Source organism: Solenopsis invicta, chromosome 7 (assembly GCF_016802725.1).
Source record: "Solenopsis invicta isolate M01_SB chromosome 7, UNIL_Sinv_3.0, whole genome shotgun sequence".
Classification (NCBI taxonomy): Eukaryota; Metazoa; Arthropoda; class Insecta; order Hymenoptera; family Formicidae; genus Solenopsis; species Solenopsis invicta.
In genome coordinates, this window is record NC_052670.1 from 23,319 (window position 1) to 43,803 (window position 20,485).

Here is a 20,485-nt window from a genome sequence, read left to right on the forward strand (position 1 = left end):
TTTTTTTATTTTTATTTTTTTATGTAAATTAAAAGAAAAAAGAAATTTTTTCACAGGTCGACTGACACACGATTTCGTAGAAACAATTCTGACAATAGCCAGTACTATAATACGAATGAAAAATATTGCAAATTATTCAGATAGAGTAGTTTAAAAAAAATATCATTTTTTTTACAAACGCGACAAAATTTATCGACTCATTTAACATATGCAAAGAAAAAAAAAAATAATTGTCTCGCGTCCGAAAGAGAATTCTTTCGATACATACACATGTAACGCGTTGCTCTACACATCTTATTCTTGAAATATTAAAAGTTGAGCCATGAAATGTGTTTTAATCAACCGAGGCACTAGCGTCAACTCGTCAATTTTGGTCATCCTCTAATAAATGTATAAGTATCATTTTTGCGACTCTTGCATTTTTAATCGACCATGGGCGAAATAATTAGGAGAGAGGCAAGACTCGAGGCAAGCATTGAATAGGCGACGTGACACGATTCGCTACGATTCGCTATGCAACCATGTTCCATAATGGATATACCGTTGTAAAGAAAGAAAGAAAGAAAGAAAGAACTCGCGAGATAAAACGTGTGAAAAGCTGCTGAAACGCGAGTTAGAGCGATTTTGGATACACGTGTTAATCCAAAGGCGCAGCGATCGAACTCGTCGAGAAACGTTTCTTCTCTTCGTTGCAAAGCGAAAATGACTGTGAAAAATGCTCTTGATCCTGCGAGTAGTCGACCTTTCAGAATTTTCAAGTCAATTGCTTCGGTGCGATTGGATAGTTCCATTGAAAATGGCAACAAAGATGAGTGGTCATTGGCCGAACGGTTTACCCCCACGTGTGTGTACTCGCAGGCTATATAGAAGACCCCGCGAGGAATTTCATCTTCAGAACTGAGAGTCAGTGTCACGGATCACGGAAATCCACCGGGAAGTAACTACACAAGTGAGTAACATAGTTTTTCATTACTCTCTCGCGGGTCCGACCGAATCGCTCTCGTGTACGAATATACATTCGTATTTGCTTTCATTTACTTGGTTCTCTTCGTTTTCGCTGCAACGAGGAGCAGTATTACATTACAAGAGACTACTTTTTTTTCAATCTCCTAAAATTTGCCATTTTTATTTATTATTGATGAAAAAGTATACAGCGGATGAGAACCAAATGCTCTTACCAAATACTTTGTTAAATTTCATATAACAAATTAAAAAAGACAATTAATTGCATTGTATTGTTTGACATATTGATCACTCGATACATATATTCACATTTTAGTTATTTATTATAAATTTTTTACAAAGAAAGATAAAATTTATGAAAACACTTTTATTATATAATTCAAAGCCTACTCGGAACTCGATTGATTCAGTCGGTTCGATCGAGATACGTAAATATACAAGTGCTCGCGACTCACCGACTCGTGGTCGTTCTCACGACGCTTTCCGTTTATAAGCGTATTCGCGGTCGGCAGCAATAATACGTTTATCTTAGTACGTTTATTAAACTTGTCACGAGACTTGTCACAATTTGACTTTGTCATCTGCTTTGAATTAAATTTAATTTGCTGCTAATTTGCCGCAACATTTTCAGAGTATCTATACATCTTATGTATATATATATATATATATATATATATATATATGTGTGTGTGTGTGTGTGTGTGTGTGTGTGTGTGTGTCTTGTCACTGCTTTGTTGAGTATAATCTAATTGTCGTCATTTAATATGGGTCATTTATTATAGGTTTACTTGTGCGTTTTTACTTATTATATAGAGTTGTAGAGGATAATTATTAAGTTTTGCGCTTTGGCCGTTGTCGAGAGACAGAGTTCTGAAAAAGTTAAAAGATAATTCTGTCGGCGTTGCGCACACAAACGTAAAATATAAGTATTTATGTAAAATATTTAATAACGTGAATGTTTTTCATCATACACTAATCTTTTAAAATAATTTTTATTCGTCACTCACGATGACCCGGTGACAAGTTCTTTACTACGTCGCGTCGGATCTATCGCGCGCAGCCAAGTAGAAAATGTTTGTCGTCAGGTGTAAGGATACAGTTAGAAACTCGTTTTATAATTTTTTCGTCGTGACGTGTACCGTTTTCCAAAGGCGCGCCGCGCTGCTCGTTTCTCGTTGTTGTTAGCGAGAGCAATCTCTCTCGTTGCTTTCACGAACGACGAATGTCATTTCTCCTCGTTACCAATATTAACATTATTTAATTCTGATTACGTCATTTTGTTGACGAATTAAATTTGCAAAAAAGTTATCACAAGAGAGAGTCCTATGAGAGAGACTTATTAAGACTCGATAAGCCGCGGCGACGATAAGACAGAAACAAGAGACATTTTGCGCAAAAGAGGAGGCAAAATGTTTAAAAATTGTAAGCAAACACTTACAATTAGTAAAAAAAAGAGGGGGGGGGGTTTAATAAAACGCGAAAATAGTACGCATTAGAAATCGATCATTACGAAAATACATCATTTTATTTTCCATACGAGTACATCTTTAATACTTTTCTGTTAGTTTCAAGTTGACACGCGAAGCGTAATTGAGCTGAAGCTTTCGAAAAAAGTAGTCGTATAACAATAATATAAATTCAATAATAATTCAATAATGCCACAGTAACACAGGACAAATTTTTGCTATACAATGTAATACAATATAAAATTTTATATAGATACGTTAGATAATTTTTTAATAATGTTATTATTTATATAGAGTGAAAATTGTGCGAGAGAGATTTCGTTTCCAAAGACAGACGCTGTCGATTTTATAAACTTTTACCAATTTTCCTCGATCTCTCCTAGCTCTCGCATCATCACGCGTGGCTTCCTTTCTTCCATTTTTTTATTTTCTATTTTTATTTATTTATATTTCTTTTACGACTAACACAAAAACCGGTCGTCGCTGCGATCAGCAGTAGGTCGTGACCGCCTTTTGGAGTAACGGTACCTGTCGAGTTCAACAAACCAGCGGCGCGCCATCGGGAAGTGGGCTAACGAGCGATCGGCATGCTTGCCATCGAGGCGACCTTAACCACCGTGGCATACTTTCAGCAACATCGCGCACAGACATTCTCGGCTTACGCTTTGTCCGCGATATGTATTTGCGATATGTGATCTTGTTCGCTTTCGTTTCTTATTCTTAATTAAAATAATTCAAATCACGATGAAAATCATGCTCATTTATCCTATAAATCCCATTTTTGGCCATCTATATTCTATATTCTTAGGCAATTAAATTCGAGATTTAATCATGTATTAAACTGTAAATATTATTACGTATCCGTTATCACGCAACTCACATATATACATATATATAATGTAAGAGGTCGAATATTAATTAAATTAGATACGTTGGCAATAATTTTTAGTAATCGTTCGTTTCCAACTTGATCCACATCAATTTTTAATTATATAAAAAATATAATTATTTTTACTATTGGAATATTATTTCTATTTACTTCTAGTTACGTATGTGTTAATATAATATTACTATTCTTCGTATTCTTTCTTTTCTTTTTTTTTAAAGGAAAACGCCGCGCCGCGGTCATTTTTCTTCTTCTTTTTTTTATTTTAAATTTGCACATTTATATTATTTAGAAGAAAGTAATAAGTACAATTAATAATGATATCAATATTACAAAACATTCGTTATATTAAATATCACAGTTGCAAATTGTATCGACCGCATAAGTAGGAGGCAATATTGGAACTCTGTTGTCTCGAGATATACGATATAGATCCGTAGTAAATGGTAATGGTTTTCGTGGTACAAAAATGATTTTTTAATTTCTATCTCTTATTTATTAATAAGAGATTTTTCTATAAATATCGACAAGTTAGTTGTGTCAACTGATAGCCCGCAAATGGGGAACTTACTATGTTATTGCCAATTCTGTTAACATCAATATGCAATAATCAATGTGCAATTAACTCTGTCTCGCAAAAATGCAACGGCATTTGATAATAAAAATCCAATTTTTTGTTCTCACTGTATATTATACGTATAATTCAGGATGTAAATCAAATACGTTAAAAGTTGATTGAAAAAGTTTACTTAAATTCTTCTAAATGATATACGCGTTGACGATATAAGATATAAATAAGAGATAAAATGGTTTCTTTTTACAGTTTTTACAGAATGCAGTACAATCAGTACGCAGCGCTGTGCTTGATCGCGCTTGTCTTGGGACAAGTCGCGGCATTACCACAGCATTCTCAGTACACACAGCAATACCCGCAGTTATATCAATCACAGCAGGTCAGAGAGGAGAGAAAATTTGCCGAGAAACCGAACGCGATGAAGAAAGTAGCGATCGATGACCTCGAGGATATTAGCACTAATCAGATTCAGGTATGTTGCGCGGTCACACGCATATATTACAATATTAATGTTGCGTTAGTTAATGTTGCGTCTCGGGAAGAGCGCCAACGCCAGCGTCTCAACGCCAGCGAAGAATCATTATTATGTTATCCGATCGTCCGTTATACTCGTGTATCCTTTGAAGAAAAATGTTTGCGTAGGAGGGTGGCAGTAGCGGTTTCTCATGGTCCAATATGCTAGGAATGCTGATGCAAATACTGCTTCCTCAAACCGGAGGTGCAACCGGACCAAGTAAAAACGAAGTGGACGAAGGCGCGACCGTGAGCCCCTGGACTAACTTGCTTTCCATGGGTCTGAGGATCCTCACCGCCCTGCTGGGCGGATCCCAACAACCGGTGGACGGTATTGATAAGGTGGACAATCAAAGTAGTCCCATGCAGGTAAGTGGAAATGAATTGTGATCGAACCTAAATGTCGTGTGTCATACGGCATATCCAAGCTTGATACGGGGATTGTGTACATACGTACATCGAGTCAATTGCTCCCGTTAAACGCGCGCGTCCACTCATCTGGACGAGAGAATTATAGTCTGCTAATAGCACGCGTAGACGCGTGGATCTTTCCTCTTGGAAATCTCGTTACCGAGTGTGTAACGCGTGTGTGAAACGCGTCGAATGCCTCTATCGCGCCTTCGTCCTTGCAGAATTTTGTGCTTGTACTCTTGTGACGAGAGAAACCAACTAGGACTAGATACACGTGTGCACACGTGTAATGGCTCATGTTGGATTGTATTGTAAACGCCATTCGGTATTTTACGTTGCATAAAAAGATGTTTTGCGCGATACGAATGATTAATTTCCCCTACGATTAAAGTGTGTTACGTACATATACAAGTATACTATAGTGTATAACACAATGGTTGATGATACTTTTAGTCTCTTACACTCGTGTATTCTATTTTATATGCTTCTTAACTCTTCGCAGATCCACCTTTTGTTTTATTTACTTTATTCACCGCTTATAAGGCCTCTGCAACTCGGAAAAATTGAAAAGATTATAAAACTTGGACAATATTATACCTAGAGGATATCCTGGCATGTAACAAAAAATTTCTTTTGCCCAAATTCACCCCAAAATTAGCCCATTGGTCGAAAAAAGATACACATTTTGCATTTATGTTAAAACTGGCCGCATTGTTCATTTTATTTTATTAAAAGAATGTTGTCATAACGTGAATGAATTACATTCGCTGGATTAACATTTTATACACATAAACAAAATATCGAAATAGGAATGAAGAATAAACCTCTGTACAATGTATTGTAACATTTACAGAAGGTGGTAACAATAGCTTCTCGCTTGAAGTAAGCTACATTCCAATTTTTAATATACAGGGTGTCCGGGAACTAGGGAACTTACCGCTTTGACAATATAGAGAAGATAATATAGAGAAAAGGGACAAAAAATCTCATACCATTTTACGATATTTGCTATAATTATCGAATTATAAAATAAAACGTATGAGCCAATGTGCGGTGACGGCGCGCCATCGCGCCTAGCTTGTAGGCAAGAGCGCGCGGCGGGTGACGCGTCGTTGTTTGAATTTGCACTGCGCGATGGTCTGAATTCGCCTCACCGCATGTACATACACTGCAAAAATCAAACGTGTTATTTTAGCTAAAGCGTCTTCTTACACATTTGATAAATAACACATTTGACTTTTGCATCGTATGTACACGCGCTGCGGCGAATTCAGATCGTCGCGCCGTGCAAATTCAAACAACGACGCTTTACCTGTCCCACCGCGCGCCGTTGCCTACGAGCTAGGCGCGATGGCGCGGTGTCATCGCATATTGGCTTAGACGTTTTATTTTATAACTCGGTAATTATTGCGAATATCGCAAAATGGTATAAGACTTTTTTGTTCCTTTCCATCTCCTTTATATTCTCAAAGCGGTAGGTTTCCTAGTTCCCGGACACCCTGTATATAACGTATTTTATATTGTATATAGAATATCAGAAGCAGCCAACTTGAATTATAATTGTAAATAAGATTAAGTAAAACACATATTAATTATAAAAAAAGTTAAGAATTAATTATATAACATTATAAAGAAGTAGAAAAAATAGTATAATAAGTAGAAAGAAACCTCTTGATTGTATCAGAATATTAAGATATTGCTTTTGTTTTTATTAATATATTTTTTATAATTTTTTAAATTAACATGTTTCTTAAGAGATAAATTCTCTCTCTCTCTTCTCTCTCTCTCTCTCTCTCTCTCTCTCTCTCTCTCTCTCTCTCTCTCATTCCATCTCTTTTTGTAAATTGGTAAATAACAAAAAATAACAATTAAAAATAGCCTAAAAAATTAAAAAAGCCCTTCAGAGATTAATTTTATTTCTTCAGAGTAATTAAATCTGGGCAGCAAAACAATTGTTTATTACGTATCAGGCTACCCTCCAAGTACTACCGACTTTCATAATTTTTTGAATTTCCGAATTGGTGAACACTTTCCTCGTGTAATATAATTACACCAAAACTGGATCACTGATAAACGGTTGTATTTTTCAAAGAATTTTTGCAAATAGAATCTACGCGATCTAAAAGATCTGAAAAAATTCTAGTATACTCTTTTAACATTTAAGAATACGATTGTACAATCGTATGACAATTGAAGCAACAGTAACGCTGCTGGTGCCTTATCTCTCGTGTATTTGCGTAACTGTAAATATTCTTACCATACGGTGTTTGGTAACTCAGCTGTATTTCGCAATACACATAAAATGAAATGAAATTAAATAAAGTTAAATGTCCGAAGGTGACACAATCGGCAAAATTGGAAAATTGTCTGGGGGAAAATGGGTTTCACGATTTCAGTCAGTTGATCTGCGGAAGGTTAATAATGAAATTTTAATGTGAAAAGATAGGGCAATGCCGTTTACGTTACAGTCACAATTTAAATCCGATCGCACGGCTGCTTATTAGTCACGAGCCACAAAACGAGCGACAAGCATGTGGCGCGACCACTGTAGGAAAGGCTGCGTCAACTAATTGTCCTAATTACGACGAACAATACCATTATTTTCGCGACTTGCGTCACACACTATCTTTACGTTTTCTACACAATTTAATTTGTCTCACGGCCGGAAATTCAACAGCGTTTCACTTGGTTTCGATCTTTGTGCGTTGACGATCATCATCACGTAGCGTGAAAAAATAATCGAAATAGAGATGGTAGTTTGCTACTTTGGTAGGTGAAAACTTAATATTGGCATAGCTAATGGTCTTGTAGTTATCTTTCCGTCGATTAAATGTATAAAGTAGTTAGTGGATATATATATATATATATATTTTTTTTTTGTGTATATATACAGGGTGACCCAATATAAGTGGCCACCCCCTTTATCTCGTAAACTAGCAGAGACAGACCCAATAAATATAATATTAAATTAAATGGCTTAAACTAAACTTTATTTTAAGCACAGTGGTTACTTAAAGAAATTATGCATGTTAAAGAACAAAGAGACATGCATAACTTTTGCATGCTAAAAAGTGAATATTTTTCTATGATAAAAGTCGTAGCGTTTTTTTCTAATGAATACAATGAGGTATAATTTATCAAAATTATATTTTACAAATTATACGAGTTATGTCGGTTTAAAATTTTGCGGGCGACTAATACGATTTCAGTTTCGCCCCTACGGTGTAGCTAGCTTCCGACTCCCGCTTTGGCGATTGACTTGTAACATGTTGATATGTATGTACATACATACATACATACACTCAGAGGAAGGTTTCTTTGAATTAAAAAATATTTATTGTTGACGTGACCTGGCAATGCCTGCCAATCAATTGTAACATTGCCTTTGGTATGTAGATTGTCAACACACTTTCCTTTTCCTTCTCAGAGTCAAAAATAACGTTCTTGCTTATGCAATTTGCTTAATTCTCCTCTAATTGTCCTCCTCTGTACAGCCGCGCGTCAATATAGAGAGTAAAAAAGAAAAGTAAACAACCACCCGTGCGTATATTTGCATCAACGTGACGAAAGATGAAAACGGACGAACACTTTCGATTCTTTCAATTCTTTCTTTGTAAATAATTGTCAAACTTGAAACTTAGCTAAGCACACATGGCTGGTGTCGGTTGTTTAGGCAATTTTGGCTACGGTGCTGGCCGCGTTTCTAGGACAGGGCAGAGTCTCCGATGAACGGGTTGCTGTAATAGCGACAAATGCTTCTGAGGTTAGTACGAGTCTGTAACTAAATAGATTGGACAATTAGACTAAATCAAAATCGAAAGCGACACCGCAACACCGATGAGGCGGTGTGCAATGAAGGGAGCGGGGCTCGTTAGCGAATTGACATTATCTTCCGTTTATATACTAGTATTTTATGGAGAAAGTAACAATGGAAAATACATTTCTTTATAGCATGAAAGATTCTCCTCGTGGGAATCAATCGTTCGGAAGGTTCTTGACATTCGTACCGAAAAGAAAATTGTATCGAAATTATAGCCCGCACGCTGCCGCGCCGCAGCGCGCTATGCAATTTTATCATATTAATACAATTTAATCACAATAATTAATCAAAATTAATGTCAAAAACGTTAAATGCCAAAATTGTAAAAACTATGCCAACGAGTCCCGGTTTCCCCTGCTTTTACATATGCCTGTTGGTACATACTATATATTATATGTACATATTATAACCTTCTCCGATGTTCTCGTTGCAACACGCTAATCAACTTGCACAATTAATAATTAATATTTAAATTGTTTTAACACACACACACACACACACACATATTTTTCTCGTACATACGAAATACAAATACAATGGGATTTTTTTTTTATGTCTGTGCAGATTTTAGATGCGAGATTTGAGATTTAAGCAATTTTTTACGAAAAATAACACATGGCTATGATTTAACGAAGAAAAGTAATTTTTATTGCAGTCGTAATCTCAATCGAGAATCGTTTGCGCTTTAATAATAATTTCATTAACCCCAACTATAATTGTATAATATAATATGGTGAGGCTATACTACTGTACATACTAGTGTGCAGACATTAATTTCCTTGTACTACTGTGCGTGCTACACTGCGTGCGGAATATATACTTTTTTCAAACTCTCTTTCTCTCTCTTTCTCTAAATAAATAAATAAATAAATTCGCTTATATCTTTGTTTCTCCGTGTTATTAAGCAGTTCATCAGTATAGTCATCAACCTGCTGGATGCTCTAAAAACATCCTTTTCTCATCGTTCGAATGAGGCCCGCACGCTCGGAAGACGCGACACCGTTTCCGAAGCTGCGATAGCATCGATTTCTATGCTGAAGGTAAATTTAATAAATATAATTATCAAGTAATAATATTCATATTGTTTATCAGAACGACGATTGAAATGATATCCATACCGTGATAACGACATAATAATTATTAAAAGTAATTTTTTGATCAATCACAATTTATTTTTCTGTCAAATCTGTTTTTTCACATCATTTGTTCCATTTAAGTATACGTATAGCTTGTCATAATACAATGAAAAAAATATTTTTTTAAAATTTCTTTTAAAATAACTTTTCGATAATACTTGAGAAAGGTTGTCCGACTTTTTTCAGTCGGACCTTTCTATAATAATGTTAATCTTTTCTATAAGATTTCCAGATACAAGAATCGTAAAATGTTGCACTTTTATCAAAATATTTCTTAGATATCTCCGTTCGAGATTGATAAACATCATAAATACCGTGTAGAAAATGGCCAGTCGCGTGTATAAATCACAATAATAAAAATAATTGTTAAATGCAACGCTCGTAAAATACAATAAAATACAATATCGTAACTCTAGTTGTGACACAATTACTCGATCCGCTAGGGCTACATGAGATCCGTCAAGTCCTTCAGCTACGTAGGTCGCGCGGAGGAGGAGGGACAGCGTGGATGCGCCGAGAGGGCTCTTTGCGAGGCCAGCGCGGAGTGTATCGCTGATACGAAAGGTCCATCGTCGATCTTCTGCCAACTTGGCTCGTACGTATCCATTTTCCAGATTTTAATTATTCGAGTAAATTCAGCGTACTTGTACCGCGTGTGGCGCTAATTAAAATTATCTTTTTACGACGATTCGAGCACGCTACGAATAGCGAATAATTTCATCGAGTTACGAGTTTCGGTCCATAGTAGGAAACGAGTAGTCAATCCATATAGTGAATCCAAAGATAAAATTCCTTCCTTCCTTCCTTCCTCAGGTACGCGACGAGCTATCTCCTGCAGAGGCAGAGCGGCGTTGGCTTCGAGGCCTTGTACGAGGCGGGACGACGCGGTCGTACGGGAGGACTGCAAGACTGCAGGACTCTCTTTATGGATTGCAACGCTGTATGAGCAAATTCGCCCTTTACAGCTGTTCCGTCGAACGTGACTTGGATTCCGCGGGATTTCGGAATCGTACGTTTTACTGATCTCTTTACCAAAGCCTTTACCATCCTACGAGACATACCGTATCTTTGTAACAGAGGTCTAACTCGTATAAATTACCGGCAATTCGATAACATAAAGACTCAACGTTTTTCAAGTTAAATTTTATAGACTTTTCCAACGTTTCAACGTTATTAATCGTCATATGGTGACGTTCAAGGTTCAATACAATTTCCGATGTCCCACAGTCTAGGTCATGTTTTAAAACAAAAATATAGTTTTAATCGATGTATCCACGACACGAGCGTGCATCGAGCCGAGATTCGCATCGAATCTCGTTAGCTCACCGATTTGGCTCCAACTTATGATTGATCGTTCTTCCAACGGAGAATTCGATACATGTGTGTGTGTGTGTGTGTGTGTGTGTGTGTGTGTGCTCATTAAATAATACATGAAATAATCATTTTGATATCAATCCACGATTCCAATCGTGTCACGAATAAACAATCGCAATTCTAATCCTACTTGTCTCGCGAAAAAAATTAGTTTTTAAGCTGTGAATCAGACAAGTTTTTATGATTAATCCCTCTTTATCAATTGATTTCTAACAATACACTTTGATGAAATTTCATCTAATAAAGTTTACATTTTTATTCATCCCGTTGAGAAATATATATGTATGTTTTTGTATCGATTAACTGAATTTCGCCACGTCGATTACATAATTACACAATAATATTTATTTCTATTTATTGAACGTGTTAAATGTAGATGTAGTATTTTGTAGTTGGGACTCGGCGCGAGTTCTGGTGTTTTTCATCTTTCGACAATGGTGATTGTTATGTGCAACAAGCAGGCAACGAAGGTTTGTTGATGGGGCAACACTTGCTCCCAACGAATGAAAATAAATTCAAGTGGATAAAAATAAATTTATTTTGACATTTTCAAATTCGCGCTTCGGGATTTTGCGAATCCATTCGAATCCATTTGAAGCTTTGGCTATTTCTGAATATTCAAAGACTTTAGAACGCAAACTCGGATAAATAAAAAGAAATTGCAATTTTTAATTTATTTGCATTTATTTTCGTTTGCTGGGATATTTCATGTTTATGATAAATAAAATTTTTTCAACTCTCAAAAGCATTGAAAAGCAGTGGCATTCACATCGATAAAAAGTCATCATTATTGTTATATAAACTCGATCCTGCAATCGTAACTTATATTTTAATGGATTAAAATTCTTCTAATTTTGTCCAATTCAATTTTCAATATTTCATTTCCGTACATACAATGAAACATACGAAAAATGATATTTATTTAATTACAATTTTCACATATTTACTGCAACATAGAGGAGTGAATTTTTTAATTATACATATAACAATCGCTACACTTAACGCCCGAGTTATTTATGTATACGCATCGCGCATTAATCATTAAATGTACGGTATGTATACGGAATATTAGCGATAATACTACATTCGTAGGGAGGAAGATGCGCTTAGAGCTGTTGGAGAAAGAGGATCGGCAAATTTTGATGTGTTCGATGAACTACGTTCAAGTATCGCTATTGTCCTTTTAAGAACATAAATTGTAATTTAATTAATCATAAATTCACTTTCTACATGGCAAATTTAATTTGTATTTTAATTTTGCAACTGTAAATTCTAACTCTACGATTTAATATTAACATTGCAAAAATTACGTGTGTAATTTTCGAAAAATTCAATAGGAACCTTTCAATTTCGATAATTCAATTTCACGATGATAGTAATTGAACGAGTTTCATTGCCGAATGACCTTCCCTGTTTAATATTTGCGTTAATGTCTCAGGATATAATATGTTCTTTCTTTAGTTACTGTTCTTTTTCTAGCTACTGTATATAAGTATTTTAAATATATTTACAGTATATTGTAGGTATATAGACGTACTTATACATATACAGATATATCGTATATCCACACGTGCGTACGCGCGCACGCGCGCACCTCAACACGTGTGCTATACCGTATATGTATATGTATATTGACATATGCATATGGGTGGAGTTAACTTTCCGTTGTTTCTTCTTTTTGTAATATTGTAGTTCAATAATCTATATTCACGTAAATTGTATATGTATATGCGATTATTATATCTTAATAAACGTAATCGATAAAAATGGTCTTATTAATTTACAAATATTTCTAATAAGGAAAATTCGCCAAATTCGCCTCCTTTTTTGCATTATATATGTATTTTTTAAACAAAAACTAAAAATAAAACTTTGCAACATACAATATAAATACAAACTAATAAATGTCTCCTATCAGAGAAAGATGTGAATAATTTTTACAATATCGTTTTGAATTTAGCAATAATTAAGTATTTCGTAAGATAAGCAAAAATAAACATCTAACAAAATCGTCATACAAAAACCTTATGCCATTTCTCACAAGATGCACATATTGCGTGACAACTTTAAAGATTAATAGAAAGATAACAGAAAGATCTCAGCGTACTTTGTACCTTTTCTTTATCATATCTCATATGATTTTTTAATTTATCTAATGTTTACACTGTTGTACCGATTTTTACGCTGCACCGCTAATTTTATGTTTAAAACTGCATTGTAAAAAAAACATAAGAAAGAGAAAAATCTAAATAAAACGGTTTTAGTAAAATCATCTAATATTACCAATAATACGCTAATTATACTCACTATTGTTTCACCTATGCAATTTACAAAAGAATATCGTGCAAATTTTAATCTCACTTTTTAAGAATTTATTCGTCATTAGCAGATCTTGTTTTCTCTCCTTCTATTTAAAAAGTGCATTGCTCGATCGTGTTCGATAAGTACTCAAATTCTCAAAGTTTATTAAATTGTCGTTTTTCCGATGTGCTGATTGGTTGTCATTCGGTGCTTGCTTCGCGAACGACTATCATGGCGGAGATCGCGTATCTTGACTATTGAAAGGACTTGGATATTGAGAGGTTAACAGTGTAATATTACTAATATTAATTTGTAATTTGTATAAAATTATGTAATATCAAAAATTTTGTAGCTCGCACTTGTTTTGTCTAGTATAGAAAAAAACCATGTTACAAGAATTACAAGTTTTTTCAATTTTCAATTAAAATCTAAACAAATCATGTTTTTAATTAAGTGCATGTTTAGTTTCCGAGAAATAAAACGATGTCAGTTTAAGAGATCTAACATATATAATATTTGTGATTTTTCTCTTATATTTTCCACTTGTTCACCAAAAAATTTGCTTGCTCTAAACTCTCTCTCTCTCTCTCTCTCTCTCTCTCTCTCTCTCTCTCTCTTTCTCTCTCTCTTCTTGTTTTACAATAGCATTTGTAAAAATATATGGTACTACCTGTATGTTTGAAAAGACCAAGTTCAGCATTACCGTTTAACGAGCGTGAAGACTCGAAAAACCGTGACCGTATCTTCCTGTCGAGTGACAAGATTTGTTTCTTATGACGGAACAGTTTCGTGCCACATCTCCTTGAAGAAAGAAGGTTTGAACTGTGTTTGAATTGTTTTAGTGTTGCGCAATTTAGCAATCTCTTTTATTGTCGCATATTTTCTGTCAAAGTTGTGTCAAAGGTAAAAGTAGCAATAGAAAGTATAATTTGTCAATTTGTATAAACTCATTAACACTGTTTTTATATAATTATTAATATAAGAATTTATATATAAATGTAAAAAAAATTACAAAAGGAAAAAGTACATTAATTTTATATTTATTCTAAAAAAATATATATTGTTTATACGATTTAATATATTTTAACTGAAAGTTAGTTGTTTTGTTCACGCAACTTTCAACGTAAATAAATTAATTTTACATTAACTTTGACTTAACTTATTGGGAACTTTTCGGCAAGATCGACATACTTGTGTCTTTATCTTTCACTGAATATCAAAGACAGAAGTAATGAATCATCCTGTGTCAATTTGTATAGCTTACTCACTTACTGGAACCTCACTTACCCCCTTAGTTTAGGAAAAATATTGCACTCACGATCAAACTTGCATTCAAAATTTTGAGATAATAGAGAATACATGCTTTTGTTTATCAAATAGATGACGTTCACGTCTCTAATAAATTTTGGTGGCTTTGGGAAAAATCCTTGGGATACATCTATCGAACGTTATAACGATGGAAGTTATCATCACGGATACCGCGGGTATGATAGATGAATTACAGCATACCTTATAAAGTTCATTAGCGTTAAAATTTGCATATTTTGCAAGAAAGTTTATTTTTTTTTTCTTTTAATACTTTTCCGAGTTTCAGAAGCTCGAAGGGAAAAGGTGGAAGTAATGCTGCACTGAGTGCGTTGACCTTGCTTGCTTTTCTGTTTCTCTTGAACGTCATGCAGGTAATTATAATACGTTATTACGTTGTGTATTTTTTAAGTTTGTTTACTTCCAAAAATGTTTCCTAATCAATTTTGCTGTATTTGCTAAATATTTACATTTATAACATTAACGATTAACAATTAACTATACTGCTTTATACAGAATCACTGAATCATTAAACGCATAAAACTCAATTTTACTTCTATACAAAAATATATAATACATATGTATAATTGAAATTTGTTGTTTTTTTCGTGATCAAGTATTTTAATCTTTTCAAAGTAACATTTCTACACTTTTTCTACGAAACTAATTAAAATTAATTTTAAGAACGTCAAAAAGATCTTGTTGAAATGTATTAAAGAAAATCACACACACGTATATACATATATACATAATATATATATATATATATATATATATATATATATATATATATATATATGTATATATATGTATATATATATATATATATATATATATATATACGGCATACACTTTACAAGAATATTGAGAAATAACGTGTCACTTGTTTTTCTGTGTTTATCTACTGTTACCTAACGATAACAGTAATAATAATTTAGTCGTTATATAAAAAAGTAATTATACTGTCATTACTTTTATCGTAACTAATGTAATACTAACGCACAATCCATGTTGCAATTATATAACCAAACCCACTATTGATAGTTTTCGGCTGCCACTCTAAAAAAGGCTCATCAAAGTTTCGTGTTAAAAATAACTTAATTTCACGAATCCTCATTTTTTAAGTAAAACTTTTAAGTAAAATAATAATTTATTAAGTAACATTCCTAAATCTAATATATAAATTATTCATATAACAATGCTATTTTATATCTTCGCGCAATAATTACATTGATTCGCATTATGATCTATAAGACGTATCATAAAAAATTTAAGAACAAGGGTTTAAAAATGCTGAAAATGCAAATAAACTTTTGTTTTCATTAAATGTATACAGCGAAATTTATACTTTTTGCATCTTTAATTTCATATGTTTACAAACTTTTAACACAATAATTTTCAACTCAAAATTGTTCTCAAAATGTATGGGGCGATACAATTGGTTTGTAAACTTTACAACATCTTGTGTTTAAAACAATCTATACTTAATTACGATGGTTAAATTAACACAGTTATTACAAAAAGTTTTGAAATGTAAAAAGTAACTGTTGTATATTTTGTCAGCGTTACGATTATAAAAAAAGAAAAAAAGAAACGTAATGTTGTTATCAAACCATTACTAAAAAAAAGTATCTTTAACGATAACGACGTTACACAAAAGTCACTTACCTGATAATTATTCTCACTTCTAGCAATCCTTACAAGAAAACAACTCGACGCTTGTTCCTACGACGACCACGCTATTGTTGCGAGAGACCGAATTACCAATCGTGTTGGACAATGGAGAAGAAAAAAAGGCTGAAACCAAAAACAACTTTGCACATACAGCAAGCCCATATGCCTCAAAAGCAACAGCAAAGGATTATACGTCACACAAAGACTAATTATCGTCAGATGACAGCTTTACATTTTTTGCAAAACTTTTGTTTAACGTCACAAATTATATTTGAAAATATTTATCCTCAGGTCCATAGTAAATTTTCCTTTTGTAATTTTTAATATTAAATTTAAATATTTTTTTTATACAGATATGCAATAAATTTATCAAACAAAATTCATTATCCCTTTCTTTTTTTTTTATATATTATAATATTCAATAGCAAGAGAGACGTAATCAGTAACTTACATTAATCAAGGATTCGAGAAGCTAAATAATAAATAAATGTAGTAATAGTTAAAATAATATAGTCATTCATCGAAACACACACGTATAAACAGTTTATTTTAATTTATTTTCTTTCTTTCTGAACATGAGATCTTCAAACGTATCGTTATCGTAGTCATGATCGTTCAAACATTATTTACTAGTATTTAAAAATGTATTTCCGTTCCTATAATGCTATTTACATAACATTAGAAACATTTAAATATCTATTTTTATTTCATTTTTGCTGCAATCTTCTTATACATTGCATAAAAAATAATAACGAACAGTCATGTATTGCTAGAATAAATGGGCAATGCATATTCTCTTTCCCCTCCCTCTCTTCCTCCTCTTCTCTCATTATCTATCTATCTAGATAAAAATTCAACAATTTCTCAAAATTTACCAAAGTGTAATACGTTTTTTATACATTTCTTTTTTTCAACAAATTATCTATTCGAAATACAATTGTATTCCAAAAAAAAATCTTGCAAACTACTATTTTGGATTTATAAATTCACTTTTAGGTGAAAAAAAGTTAAATTTTTTTCAAATCAAAATGATTCGAAATTTTGTAAAAATTCTAAATAAAATTTTTTTATGATAGAGAGTCGGTGAATACTTTTAGTAACAAAAAATATTCTAAATAAAAGATATTGATTTATATTATACATGTGTTTATGCGCGCGCGCAAATACATGCATACACACGCGCGCGCGCGCGCGCGCACGCACACACACACACACACACACACACACACACACACACACACACACACACACGTAAATATATAGATAGATAGATAATCCTATCACATATTTAAAGTTTAGATATAACTTTTCAGTGGTACTAACCAGCAAAAAATATTGAAATAATTTGAATAGAATAAATAAAATTAAAAAATAATAAAGCATAAAAATTGAAACGACAAATAAAACATTTTCATAATAACTTTTCACAAAAAGTTTCATAAATAATTAAAACAAAAATTTTAAGAAAGATAACGTTATATAGCATTACATATTTATATAATTTTAAATATCAGAAAATTCTTTTTTAATTATGTGTAATTTTTACAGTTAGCTTCTCGGAAGTTTGCGATCTGATTCTGATTTGATTTTTTACTTTTGTGTTATTCGTGAAAAATATATATTTACACTATCTGGCATGTTTATACGATCATGCCGTGTAAATAATCTCTATCTGTTCATAATGTATGTATATAACGTAAATTATACAAAGAGAAAAGAAAAAATAATTTCAAGTTAAAGATTCGAATTAACGCAAAAATACATCCATTTAAAACGTAAAATGTGATTCTTGCTATCAGTCGCAAAATTATTATATTTTTTTTGTCGCGCATAAACGCAACTGATCGATCGCTGTGCGGGAAGTCTTGTTCTACAAGAATCGAACCCGATATAATTTCAATCGATCTCACATTCCAATGCTTTGATACGCGAAAATGGTTTTTGTTCGTGATGATAAAAATGCTGTCATCATTGTGCGATAATTATAATTGAAATAATTCCCAATATATTTTCTAAAATAATAATTGCAATTTTGTACAACTTTACAATGCTGAACAAATTATCAACATGCACTTTGTATGTTTAACTTGATAATTATTACTACGTTTAATTACTGTTCGGCGGTTATTTTGTTGAAAAAATGTTTTATTATCGCAAACATACGTCGTAATTGTCTCGATTATATTCATTTCCATTTTCCCGTATTTTCAGCATAGAAATTGAACTTGTTCAATTTACATTACAATCTCTGCTTAATTATATGTAAATATACGTGTATATTTATAAATATGCGCGCGCGCGCGCACGCACGCAAGCACGCACGCACACACACACGCACGCACGCACACACGCGCGCACGCACACACACACACACACACACACACACACAATATGCACGCACGAACGTACACGCGCGTGAGGGCATTTATATATAATTCTGAAAATTCGTTTAGCTAAACATCAAAATCTAAAAAAAGAGGAAATCATCTTGCACAAAATATCTTGACCCAACATCGGTCAAAAAATCGGCGCCGTCTAACTTCGTCCACTGTACGGATTTACTCGTTCTTTTTCTTTTGCTGATAAAAGAAGAAAAGAAGGAAAAAGAAACGAGTACATCCGATCAATGCGCCAATTATTATTTAATCGCTTACAAATCTATTAATTAATTAATTTCTCGACTTAGTTGCTACACGTCCAGGTGGAGGTGAAAAAGGAGGATAAAGGACGGAGAGGAATAAAGAATGAAATGGAAGCGGAATGGAAAGTCGATTTAATTTCAACATACGCGATATCAGTATCTGCCATGTCTAACATGTAACTTAATGTAAATGACAGAGAAGCATTTTACAAGAAATTGTCAATCGCTATATATATTTTTTTTTAATATATCCGATTATGAGAAACGCAAGCATAAATTGATCAAGGTCTTCCCTATTAAAATTTTGATAAATAAAAGAAATGCATAGTTTCAAAGAAAAAAAACTTTAGTCATTCGGTAGCTGTCGAATGCTAATTACAACGTTGTCGCTCGGCGTGACAGACGAGTTGTCAAATTATTTCTGTTGCTTAAAAATTCTCATCTTTTCATTGCGAACACGGCACGTAATTTTCTGTCTCATCTTTTTTCGTATCACTAGAAGGATAACAACGCAAAAAAATCTAATCATTGAGCAGAACTCATGCAAGTACTCAAGTATCCGTCAGATAAATTAAAAGAAAAAAAAACAAAAGAAACGATACTACAAGGTATAAGGAAAAAATACCAGTTTAATCATAAACATTAATTTTAGTTTGACCCCTTGTAGAGCTTACCGTCTCGCTACACGCACAAATAAAGCAATGGCACAGCTAGTTATATGATGAAACTTTCGGTGACAAATAAAATACGATTATTGTTGTTCAATTAGAGAGAGTGACAATCGTCAACGTAACTATTATATTAGATTCAATATCGATTTTCCTCGATAATGCCAATTAATTTGCAATGTCGTTAATTTAGTTTCATTTATTTACATAGTTTTTGTCGTCAGGTTAGGTACACACGTGTAAATAGAAAAAACGAGATATTTTTTAACCACTGTTGAATTTGCTCCTTTTTTTCAAGTAATCTTTAAATTGTATGTAAAACGTTTTTTTCATACCTATATACATGTACATTGTTATATGCATTGTTATGCTCTTATACATCCGCACACGACGGTGTCGGCTAGATTTTGGCCCGGAAAAGGACGGTAAGAAGAGAAGATCGATGCAACATTGTTATTGTTGTTGTTATTGTTGTTGTTGTTGTTGTTGTTGTTGTTGTTGTTGTTGTTGTTGTTGTTGTTGTTGTTGTTGTTGTTGTTGTTGTTGTTGTGATAATGGTAGTGGTGGTGGTGGTGGTGGTGGTGGTGGTGGTGGTGGTGGTGGTGGTGGTGGTGGTGGTGGTGAACATTTCTCAAGAATTGACTGCGCTCGTGTTTGACAAGAGAAATTCTTCTGTATTTTCTTGAGAATAAATAGTCATGTTACTTTTTCAAAAGCGAAAGTGTCTTTCAATGTCTTTTCTTTTCCTCTGTG

The 20,485-nt window shown here is 33.3% G+C and overlaps 2 protein-coding genes across 8 annotated transcripts; both read left to right on the forward strand.

Moving 5' to 3' along the window:
- Positions 1 to 807: 807 nt before the first annotated feature.
- Positions 808 to 12,244, forward strand: LOC105202075. Of its 4 annotated transcripts, none has more exons than XM_039451976.1 (7): positions 808 to 949; positions 4,139 to 4,361; positions 4,532 to 4,771; positions 8,487 to 8,576; positions 9,539 to 9,673; positions 10,213 to 10,364; positions 10,583 to 12,244. In XM_039451976.1, the coding sequence occupies exons 2-7, from the start codon at positions 4,149 to 4,151 to the stop codon at positions 10,713 to 10,715; spliced, it is 963 nt and encodes a 320-aa protein (XP_039307910.1). In that variant the 5' UTR covers positions 808 to 949; positions 4,139 to 4,148; the 3' UTR covers positions 10,716 to 12,244. The 4 variants fall into 4 exon arrangements, with proteins under 4 accessions (XP_039307910.1, XP_025997382.1, XP_039307911.1 ...); XM_026141597.2 differs by having other exon boundaries at positions 9,542 to 9,673; XM_039451977.1 differs by lacking the exon at positions 8,487 to 8,576.
- An 853-nt stretch (positions 12,245 to 13,097) lies between these two features.
- LOC113005730 lies at positions 13,098 to 16,937 on the forward strand. Of its 4 annotated transcripts, none has more exons than XM_039451984.1 (4): positions 13,098 to 14,259; positions 14,825 to 14,928; positions 15,042 to 15,123; positions 16,441 to 16,937. In XM_039451984.1, exons 2-4 carry the CDS (start codon positions 14,825 to 14,827, stop codon positions 16,630 to 16,632), a joined length of 378 nt encoding a protein of 125 aa, XP_039307918.1. In that variant the 5' UTR covers positions 13,098 to 14,259; the 3' UTR covers positions 16,633 to 16,937. The 4 variants fall into 4 exon arrangements, with proteins under 4 accessions (XP_039307918.1, XP_039307917.1, XP_039307916.1 ...); XM_039451983.1 differs by having other exon boundaries at positions 13,100 to 14,347; positions 16,441 to 16,936; XM_039451982.1 differs by having other exon boundaries at positions 13,107 to 14,259; positions 15,039 to 15,123; positions 16,441 to 16,935.
- Positions 16,938 to 20,485: the final 3,548 nt, after the last annotated feature.

Excerpts from the sequence above, each read along its gene's own strand:
- LOC105202075 (XM_039451976.1), top strand. The coding sequence starts at position 4,149 with ATGCAGTACAATCAGTACGCAGCGCTGTGCTTGATCGCGCTTGTCTTG. Across the intron at positions 4,362-4,531 it reads TTAGCACTAATCAGATTCAG|GAGGGTGGCAGTAGCGGTTT; the intron begins GTATGTTGCGCG and ends ATGTTTGCGTAG. Across the intron at positions 4,772-8,486 it reads ATCAAAGTAGTCCCATGCAG|GCAATTTTGGCTACGGTGCT; the intron begins GTAAGTGGAAAT and ends TCGGTTGTTTAG.
- LOC113005730 (XM_039451982.1), top strand. The coding sequence starts at position 14,825 with ATGACGTTCACGTCTCTAATAAATTTTGGTGGCTTTGGGAAAAATCCT. Across the intron at positions 14,929-15,038 it reads TATCATCACGGATACCGCGG|AAGCTCGAAGGGAAAAGGTG; the intron begins GTATGATAGATG and ends TCCGAGTTTCAG. Across the intron at positions 15,124-16,440 it reads TTCTCTTGAACGTCATGCAG|CAATCCTTACAAGAAAACAA; the intron begins GTAATTATAATA and ends TCTCACTTCTAG.